The sequence below is a fragment of the Sapajus apella genome, unplaced genomic scaffold, assembly GCF_009761245.1.
Source record: "Sapajus apella isolate SASKATOON/1434 unplaced genomic scaffold, GSC_monkey_1.0 scaffold151, whole genome shotgun sequence".
In the NCBI taxonomy this organism is placed as follows: domain Eukaryota; kingdom Metazoa; phylum Chordata; class Mammalia; order Primates; family Cebidae; genus Sapajus; species Sapajus apella.
Window position 1 is genome coordinate 1,599,569 of NW_022437091.1, and position 10,220 is coordinate 1,609,788.

The window sequence follows — 10,220 nt, forward strand, 5'->3', positions numbered from 1 at the left end:
GGGAAGCCTTTCCTGCAGATGCGGATGCCCTCCAGCACACCATTGCAGCGCAGCTGGTGCATGACCAGGGGGTTGTCCATCACCCCTGCGCCAGGAGGGAAGAGGGAGGAGTCTGTGAGAACACTGGACTAAAGTTTTGGGTTCTGATCCTGGCTCTGTCACTGATTAGCTTGTAATCTCAGCAAGTCAGTTAGTAACGATCCTTTATTTGTTTCATTTTTATCTAGCCACTTTTTTAACCAAAAGTCTTTCACATTTCTTTTTTATATGATTTATACTTATTATCATAGGTGGTGGCCAGAACAGATATATCCCATTTTCTAGATGAGTAAATTAAGCCCAGAGGGGTTATGGGACTGGCTCAACGTCACTAAACCTATCAAGAACAGAGCCAGGTCTTGAACCCAGGTCCCTGAGCCTCTGTCTCCTAATCAGCCAAAAATGGATAAACAATTTGTATATGTCTCACTGGGGTCTGTAGGGTCACTGATGAGGTAATGTATGCCACAGTGCCTTACACATTACCCGGGTTACACACTCGAGGTGTAAGGCAGCACTGGGATGGAGGTAGCCTGGGAGGTCTCATGGGGGATGTGGAAAGAACATGGTTTGGAAACCACTGTGGTGGTAGATGGGCAGATGCCCTAGGAAAGTTCCACTGGATTATCAGCAGTGCAGATCCCAGGGCAGTGTATGCCCACAAGTGGGCTGGGCCAAGTTTGTGGCCTCACCTGGAGACTTTGTCTCATTGGGGATGATGCAACGCACAAAGTGAGGATGGGTGGAGCGCAAGTTGGTCATCAGCTTGTTCAGATTTTCCTGTGGCCAAAAAAGAGAGAAAAGTCAATGCAAGAAAGAGATGCAGGAAGGAGACAGGAGAAGAAGGAAGGAAAAGAGAGATGGAGAGAATTTGAGGAGCCACAGAGATGAAGGAGCACTGGGGGAAGACACAGATGAGGAGAGAGGGTGGGAGAGAGGAGAGAAAGGGGAGAGAAGTGAGGGGGAAGTGAATAAGTGAGGAGGCCAGGAGATGACAGGAAGAGAAGACAGAGTGAAAACAGTCACGAATGCACCAAAGAGATAAGGGGCAGGAGGAGTAGGGGAAGAATGAGGCAGGGAAGGATGGGGCTGGGTGGGGTTGGATAGATGGGGAGCTGTGCTGGCTGGCTGGGGCTGGGTCTCACTCACCCTGTGCAAAGCTGACACAGTCTGAAAGGACGAGCCTTTCTTGGCCTTGCCTTTGCCTTTCTCTACAGCTGCAGGAAGGAGAGTCAACAAAAGAAGCATCAGTGTGGGGAGGTAAGGATACAAGTAAAAAATCACAGCCCCTCTTTACATCCTTGCTGGCATTTGGCCCCTGGGTGAGGGCCTTCAATATGGCTGCCTCAGTTTCTCCACCCAGTTTCATCCCACTGAGTCTGTAAACCTTGGAGTACAACCTGACATGGAAGTGGTGGGGTGTAGCAATTGACCTGGCTCAGAACCTTAGCAGAATCCCTGCTCCTCCATCCCAGGGGCCTCAGTCCCTACTTACGTGCATCAGCTCCAGCATAGTTGGCAAACAGGTTGCTGAGCAGCTTGAGGGAGGATTTCTGGTACAAGGCCACGACAGTCTCATTGAGAGGATCCTTGTTCTTCTGCAGCCAGCCAATGATGTTGTAGTCCACGATGCCGGCATAGTGGATCAGGGAGAAGTGGGCTTCCGGCTTCCCCTTGATGTTGCGTGGCTTCTGGAAGTTGGCGGATTTGCCCAGGTGGTTGTCAAACAGCTTGGCCTTGAAGGTCATGTCAGTGGCCTTGGGGAACATGCACTCCTCCTCCAGGATTGACATGATGCCCATGGGCTGAGGAAGCAGGGGAGAGCGTCACTGAGTGTCCTTCACACAGGTGGACATGGATTCTGCTCTATGGTCAATACTTGTTTATGGAGGTGCCCCATTGGATGTTAAGGTAGTAGGCTCAGCTCTGAGTATAGTTATCTACTGACTGGCACCAGTTCAAGGTAGAGGATTTTGTCTGATGACAGAAGAACCTTTGTGAAAGTCTAGGAATGTGGCTGCTATTGGTGCTCTATACACCACTCCACCACCCAAATTCCTGAGATGCTAGGGTTGAAAATAGGTGCACTCTTATGATCCCTCCACACCACTCTCATACTTCCTAATCCTTGGATGCATAAACCAGGTGCAAAAAACATGCAGGTATTGGAGGTCATCATGCAGATGTCCATCCTCCATGTGTTCACTGTCAAGCCCCTGGGAGCTCAGCTGTCCCTGGTGCCAGCCTGTCCTGGGTTCTCAGCACAACATAGGCTCTGGAACCAAGGACTCAGGGTCCTTCAGCCCCTTCTATTTTCCAGATCATACTCCCCAGAAGGGAGAGGGGCTGCTATTTTGTCTATGGTGTTCATGTTGGGTGTGCAGGGAGAGTTCAGGTTGTGAGGCCAAGGAGGCACCTTCTCGATGAGGTCGATGCAGGCCTGCAGGTCCATGCCAAAGTCAATGAACGTCCACTCGATGCCCTCCTTCTTGTACTCCTCCTGCTCCAGCACGAACATGTGATGGTTGAAGAACTGCTGCAGCTTCTCGTTGGTGAAGTTGATGCAGAGCTGCTCAAAGCTGTTGAACTGCAGGGGGCATGAGGGGTGGGAGCAGTCAGGGAGTGGGTGTGAGTGGCCATTGGGGCTGTGCCCGTGCACTGTGCCCAAGCCCAGCAGGGCGTGGCTGGTCCCCTCCATGTCAGGGCAGTGCAGGAGGGCTTCCCCTGAAGATAGGGACAACGACTGCCTCTGTCACCACACAGTCCCCACTGCCTTCCCATGCCTAGTCCACAGCTGGCTCTCAGCAAATGGCTGTTGAATGTGGGAGCAAGCGAGTGATTGTTCTCCTCCCAGGGGTCCCCGACTCACATCAAAGATCTCGAAGCCAGCGATGTCCAGGACTCCTATGAAGTACTGGCGTGGCTGCCTGGTCTCCAGGGTGGCGTTGATGCGCGTCACCATCCAGTTGAACATCTTCTCGTACACTGCCTTGGCCAGTGCCCCAGTGGCATATGCCACCTGCAAGGTAGGGGGGACACCCATATTGAGCGAGGTTGTTGGGAAGAGTGAACTTGAAAACTCCCACCACACCATGCCAGTCTCCCTACCCTGCCTACCCATTATCATCTGAAGATGGACCCACCTGCTGGACATTCTGCCCCTTGGTGACGTACTCATTGCCCACTTTCACCCGAGGGTGGCACAGCCCCTTGAGCAGGTCAGCTGAGTTCAGCCCCATGAGGTAGGCAGACTTGTCAGCCTCTGGAAGGAAAAGGCAGGCAGCAAAGTTGGTAAAGAGATGACTGCTGGCTGGGCACGATTGCTCATGCCTATAATCCCAGTACTTTGGGAAGCTAAGGTGGGTGGATCACTTGAGGTCAGGAGTTTGAGACCAGCCTGGCCTATATGATGAAACCCCACCTCTACTAAAAATATAAAAATTAGCCAGGCATGGTGGCATAAACCTGTAATCCCAGCTACTTGGGAGGCTGAGGCAGGAGAATCGCTTGAATCCATGATGTGGAGGTTGCAGTGAGCCAAGATCATGCCACTGCACTCCAGCCTGGGCAACAGAGCAAGACTCCATCTCAAAAAAAAAAAAAAAAAAAAAAAAAGAGTAGATATGGCCCTTAGTGACTTGACGGCTGCCCCCAGCATCCCTGCCTCCCACCTTCCGTGCCGTCCGGCTCCGCCTGCTCCTCCCGCTGCTTCTGCTTGAACTTCATGTTTCCAAAGTGCATGATGGCGCCTGTCAGCTTGTACATGGAGTTTTTCTCCTCTGGAGTGAAGCCCAGCACGTCGAAGGCATTCTGTAGGCAGGCCCCGTATTGGTGGACCCCAGAAAAAGAAGTATGATGGGTAAGTGAGATCTCTTGTAAGCTGTAGAGAAAACTTGTCTCCTTAATCCCTGTGGGTTCTGAGACTCCCGTACTCAGTGGGGAACTCCAAAACAAAGGATGAGAGATGCAAGAGCAGAGCCAATGTCAGCCAGCCCCAGCCCCAATGTCAGTGGCTATGGCTTTTCTGAGTTGCCCACTTATGCTTCTAGGTCCTACACTTGCTTCCTGCCTGGCCCTCCCTACCTGTCTGCCTCTGTTCCCTGAACATCCTGCCCAGCCCTATGCCGTCTGCATGGCCTTCCCTCCCCGTCCTGCTGCCTTGGTAATGCGTGTTTCTTGGCTTATGTACCTTTCTGTCTCATGGCTTTCAGCCCTTCATGGTTTGATAGAACACCTAATACTGGCCAGTCCTGTCTCGCCTCATCCATACCCCAGTACACCCTGATCACAGGGCACATTCTGGCACTCAGGAGGTCCATACCACTTTAAACAACCGACGGCCAGTGTCTTAGCTCTGCTTCTGGACCCCTGTTTGCCTCTCACTGCCAATCGTCCCACCCCCTGGCTGGGTTCTCACACACTCACATCAGTGGCCATGAGCTCCTCAGAGTCATCAATGGAGGCCACGGTAGTCTCTCCTTGGGAGATGAATGCATAATCGTAGGGGTTGTTGGTGATCAGCAGCATGTCTGGGGGAAAAACATGATTAGAGTAGGACACAAGCCCCTGGCTCACATGGGGGCTGCTCACCACAGCACATAGCTGGAGGAGGAGCACAGGGCAGGGCTTGGCTTAGGCCCACATCCCACTGAACTGAATCCAGCAGTGCCCTGAAGCCCAGGGCATGCCAGCTGAATCCAGCCGCAAGCAGAGGGGACCAGGTTGCCATGGAGATAGTTGGTCTCAGTCGGTGGCTCTGACTCACCCAGCAACTCAGGCTTTTTGTTAGACAGGATTTGGTAGAAAATGTGATAATCTCTCTCTGCTTTCAGCTGGAAAATAACTCTGGATTTTTCCAGAAGATCTATAAACAGGTGGGAGGAAGAAGGAGAGAAAGAAGTTAGGATTTGGGCACAAGGAAAATTAACGATAAATGTAACAAGCAAAAAGCAGAGGGAGAGGAAGAGCCAGAGATACTGGTTGGACAGACACAAAGAGATCACACTGAGAGATGAAGATAGAGACCCAGAGAGAGAGAAATAGTCTCAGAGAGAAGTCCCAGAGAAAGACATCTAGCCATGTGGAAACAGAGATGGAGAAAGAACTCAGAGGAAGTCTCAGAGAGAGACACCTACAGACAGAGATCGAAAGAAGAGAAAAACAGAGGGAGGGAGGGAGGGGAGAGAGAGAGAGGTCAAGACCAGATGGTCTAGAGCAAGGTGATCTTAAGCTGAGGCTAGCAGATTCACAGCACTCACAGGTTTCTATGTCTGCAGATGCCAACTTTCCTGTTGCCCCAAAATGGATTCGAATGAATTTCCCCTGGAGAGATGGAAGAGGGTGGTGATGAGTCTGGGGAAGGCTCATATTTGAGGCCATCCCTCCACCAGTCCAAGTCTCAAGCCCAAGTTCAGGGACCACTCACGAAGCGGGAGGAGTTGTCATTCCGGACAGTCTTGGCATTGCCAAAGGCCTCCAGAGCAGGGTTGGCCTGGATGATCTGGTCCTCCAAGGTGCCCTGCTGAGGTTGAGAAGGAGGCAGGTGAGAGCTCTTCCTCCTCCCTGTCTATGGCGCAAGACCTTGGAGGGCAGCAGGCCTACCTTGCCCGGGTTCTGGTCCTTCTTGCTGCGGTCACCAATGGCTGCAATAACAGCAAAGTACTGGATGACCCTCTTGGTGTTGACCGTCTTTCCTGCTCCGGATTCTCCACTGTGGAGACAGTCGGGGCTTATTGGGCAGTGAACAACGCTGCTGGAGACCAGCAAGCCTCAAATCAGAAGAGAATGCCTGGGCCTGCCCGAGAGTAGGAGCCCTGGGCAAGAAGCTGCCAGGTAATCTGCACCCAAAATCCACCATCCTTCCTGGTGCCACCAGAAGGCCCTGGTTTGGGCAGGCTGAGGTGCTTGGCTGGGAAAAGTAAATGGAGGAGATGGGCCTGGGCTGTTTTGGAAAAAGTAGGTGGGGCTGGAAAAATGGAAAGTGTTTCTGAAGGGAAAGAAATGAAGAGGTGAAGACATGGCAATAACGGGCTTCTGGATAAATGAGTGATGAGTCGGAGGAGAGTGGGTGAAGGAGTAGGAGAGGAAAAGCATGAAGGGGATGGAAAGAAAGGAAGAGGGAAAGCAAAGAAGAGCGGGGTCAGGGTAAGGGTCGGAGGAGAAAGAGATGGGCATGAGATGGAGGGGAAAGAGCTGTGAGTTTATGCCTAGGGGCCTGGGATCCCTGGTGGGGCTGAAGGCTGGGATCAGGGAGATTCTGGAAGGGAACCAGGTAGCAGCTACACTCACGTGATCAGGATGGACTGGTTTTCTCTGTCTGTGGGGAGAAGGTGGGGAGGAAAGGTCAGGAGCTGCACCAGATGCTCAATGGGTCTTCTCCCTTCCTTCTCCCTCTCCTTCCTGGCCTGTCCCTGTTCCCTTCAGGAAGACCCTTCTGGGACCTCTCACCTGTCAGCATGTACTGATAGGCGTTGTCGGAGATGGAGAAGATGTGGGGCGGGGCCTCGCTCCTCTTCTTGCCCCGGTAGGCGGCCACCACCTCGGCATTGTACACCGGCAGCCACTTGTAGGGATTCACGGTGACGCAGAAGAGGCCAGAGTAGGTCTAGGGGTAGAAAAACTAGCTATGACTTGCCAGTTGCGAAGCGGGAGGGCTGGTGATTTTGGGAGTTAGAGAAAGATCACAGGAGAGAAAGAAGAGAAAGGAAAACTTCTGCATGCACTCAGTCTGAGTAATGCCAGTCCCCAGGGTGTTGGAATTGAACCAAGGGTGTTGGGACGAGGTTAGAGTGTAACCCTGCCTAGACGTGAACAGAAGACACTCTTGGCTCCTGGGGTAGACACTGGACAGAGCAAGAACAGATTCCGAGGTGGGGCCATGTGCACCACTCACATAGATCATCCAGGAGCCATAGCGCTCCTTGAGGTTGTAGAGCACCGCGGGCTCGTGCAGGAAGGTCAACATGGCCATGTCCTCAATTTTGTCGAACTTGGGTGGGTTCTGCTGCATCACCTGGTCCTCCTTCACGGTCACCGTCTGCAACAGCCACACCCAACAGGCCCTCCTGTCAGCCTGGGCTTTCCCTCCTCCCTCAAGAGCGTTAGGAGTTGCTGAGTGACAGAGCAATAATGCTCAAGAGAGAGAAGGAACCAGGATCTCACAGGGAAGACAGAAGGGATATTGGGAAGGAGAGGGCTCTTTGGAGGGTCTGGATGCTTCCCCAAAGGAAAAGAGAATGGAACTATCCTTAGGTCCACATGGGGTGGGGCATGGGTGTACCCCTCTCTGTCCACCCAGGTGTGCAGGTGGCTAGAGTGGACTCTCACGTCAGCCTGACACCCACCTTGCCTCTCTCGGTCTCAGCAGTGACTTTGCCACCCTCTCGAGACACGATCTTGGCCTTGACAAATTCCTCTTTGTCATCAGGCACGAAGACATCCTTCTTGAGGTCAAAAGGCCTGGTCTGGGCTTCCAGCCGCTCCTTCTCTGACTTGCGCAGGTAGGGGGCGGCAGCCCCAAAGGCGGCCATCTCAGAATCTCCCATGGCTGTGCCTGGAGTGAGCAGAAGCTGGCTTCCTTCCTGTCTGCCCACTCTTCCCTTCCCTCCCTGGGCTCTCCCCTTTGGTGGGAGCCCCAAAACCTAGCACCATGCTCAAGAGTCAAGAGGAGTCACCAGTGAGTCCCTTCTTCTTTGAGCTTACTCCTTAACCAGAAGAACAGCCTAGCAAACCTTCCAGGGTAAAAGAAGCAACTAACAATTGTTCAAGCTGGGGCTCTCCTAGGGAAGGAAGAGTGTCCTGAGCTCCTTGTAGGAGCAGAAATCTGATTATTTCCATCTCTAACCATCATCTGTCCCTGGACCTCTGGTCATAGGTAAGGAGCTCCTGGTAGCCAAGATGTTCTCTCCAGCACAGGGCAGAAACTAGAATTTCATAGGCTGGCTTTGGTGCTATAATGCCCAGTCTCACTGGATTCTCAATGCCTTAGCTTCAGCTTTTCTTACCTGGGCTGCTCAAGTGTGTCTACCGACGAGGAAAGGGGCCAAGGCCTGCAGGGGACCTGAAGAGAGGGAAGTGGCTGTGTCAGGGAAGGCTATGCCCAACCTGGCCAGTCCCACCTCCCTGCCTCTCCCTGGCTCTGTCCTTCAGCATCCACCCACTTCCAGACCTGAACACCAGGTGGAAGGGTCAGCTTCTCTGGTCCCATTCTTCCTGTTTTCAAACCTTACTTCCTTTTTCCTCGAGAACCAATTCTAACAGCTAGTTCACCCCGAACCCTAATGCTCCTCACTCCTGCAAGATGGTCCCATTCCTGCTTGCACCCATCTAGTGGTAGCTTTCTTTGAGCCACCTGAGAGACAACTAATGGTAACATTTGTTCAGCACTTTCCAGTCTAAAAGCACTCCAGTGCACATTCTCTTACTCAGTCCTCACCCCATTTAACAGATAAGGAAATCGAAGTTAAGTATCTCGCTTATCTAAGTGCACATGACAATAAGTGGGAGCGCCAAAACTTGAATGCAAGTCTGACGACTCTAAAGACAGTTCTTTTCCATCCTGTCCCCATTTTGTTGTCACACTGTGGACATTCTCAGAAGATACTATGGGCTTCCTTTCATAGACACACCCATTACATAGCCGAACCCCTTCCACAAGCCCTCTGATGAACACCCACGGCTGCTGCTTGGGCACGCATCTCACATGAAGACAAGCTTCCTTCCCATACCTCAGTCTGCACCCCATCCCCATGGTGCCATATATGCCTCAACAGCAAATGTGCACATTTCAGGATGAGTGCTGTGTAAGTAGACTCACATTGCTGCATGTTCTTCAGTACACAGAGACCTGAAACATCCTACACCCCTGTGCCTGTGAGTTCCTTCTGCAGAGGGTACGCACGCTATAACAGTCATGACTCCTGGAGGCATACAAGCACCTATGCCTGCATGGATAGGGGTAGCTACACATTCCAGGCCTCACAGAATCATATGAAGGCATACACACTTCCTAGAATCCTTCTCTGCCATCATTTTTCCCTCCTTGCCAAGGGACCTCCTCGTTCACAGGCATGATCATACACCCACATCTCCCACTTGATATTTCTGTATGAGACAGTGAGGTACATAACCCTCTCTCACATTCAGATTCTGCAGGCTTGTACACACATACACACGCACGCACACCCTGTAATGCATACTGGTCTCACATGCTCAGATACAGATATCTTCCCCTGGGAACTCCTGTGGCACATACACCTATGTTTAGACCTGCATATGTGTGCCCAGTCACTGGACTTGATACTCTGCATGAAGTCCTGCATGAAGCTTGCTATTCCTAGAGGAATCCCTTCCTAAGCCTGGAGCTCCCTTATCCCAGAGGAAGGCCTCCAGCTCCCACTCCTACCTGAGAGCAGCAAGGAAAGACACAGAGCAGGACAGAGCTGTGGAGCCAGACCTGGTCTCAGGAGCTGTATATATGGGGCAGCAGGGTGCCCCCACCCCCACCTGCACCCAGTCCCTAGACGGATTTAGAAAGGGCTGTTGTCACTAGAAGCATTTCCCCCAGGCTCCCCCTCCTTCCCAAACAGGGCTCCCCTCCCCCCCTTCCAGCTAGGAAACAATTGGAAGTGGTCGTCATTGTTATGGCATGGAGTGTGCAGGGTCTGAGTTCCAGGGGGCGGGGTGGCTCAAAGTGCAGCAAAAATATCTCCCAGGCCAGGCCTCACATTCCACAGCTGGCAGGAGAGGGAACTGACCATGACCACCAAGACCACAGGCAGCCAGCATCCTGGCTCTCCCTTGGGTCACTCCTGGCCTGGGGCACTCCTGGTCCTGGACACTGCTGCCCCTGCAGTCCCCCGCCCCGGGGCCCCTGCTGGCCTGGCCCCATTTCCACAGTGTTCTCCCCGCTCTTCTGGCCCAGGTCCTATGTCCAACTGTAAGCTGGGAAGGAGCTGAGTGTCAGCAGCAGAGACGGGTAGGGCAGAGTTGGGGGCATGGCCCCAGGGTGGGGTTAGACTCGGGCAGCTGGAAGGAGGTTTCCTAGCCAGGTGGCAAGAACAATGACCATGGAGTTTAGAGATGGGGACTCTGGCTCAGGCACTGATTTCCATGGACCAGCAGGCAATGTGTTGAGGTCAGTGAGCCTCCAAGCCCTTCACTTTATGGAGAGGGACAGTACA

General features: G+C 52.7%; 1 protein-coding gene across 1 annotated transcript in view; it reads right to left on the reverse strand.

Annotated features, from left to right (window-relative positions):
* Positions 1-9,538, reverse strand: part of MYH7 (myosin heavy chain 7) — a 13,464-nt gene extending 3,926 nt beyond the window's left edge. Inside the window, 19 exon segments of the mRNA XM_032265439.1 lie at positions 1-85; positions 732-819; positions 1,189-1,256; positions 1,535-1,844; positions 2,456-2,626; positions 2,909-3,058; positions 3,183-3,301; positions 3,711-3,849; positions 4,465-4,568; positions 4,805-4,903; positions 5,298-5,361; positions 5,465-5,557; positions 5,641-5,749; positions 6,328-6,355; positions 6,487-6,643; positions 6,932-7,075; positions 7,383-7,591; positions 8,043-8,098; positions 9,443-9,538. The exon segment at positions 1-85 is cut by the window's left edge and continues 6 nt beyond it. Coding sequence (XP_032121330.1) covers positions 1-85; positions 732-819; positions 1,189-1,256; positions 1,535-1,844; positions 2,456-2,626; positions 2,909-3,058; positions 3,183-3,301; positions 3,711-3,849; positions 4,465-4,568; positions 4,805-4,903; positions 5,298-5,361; positions 5,465-5,557; positions 5,641-5,749; positions 6,328-6,355; positions 6,487-6,643; positions 6,932-7,075; positions 7,383-7,583 — 2,129 coding nt within the window. The 5' untranslated portion in view covers positions 7,584-7,591; positions 8,043-8,098; positions 9,443-9,538.
* Positions 9,539-10,220: the final 682 nt, after the last annotated feature.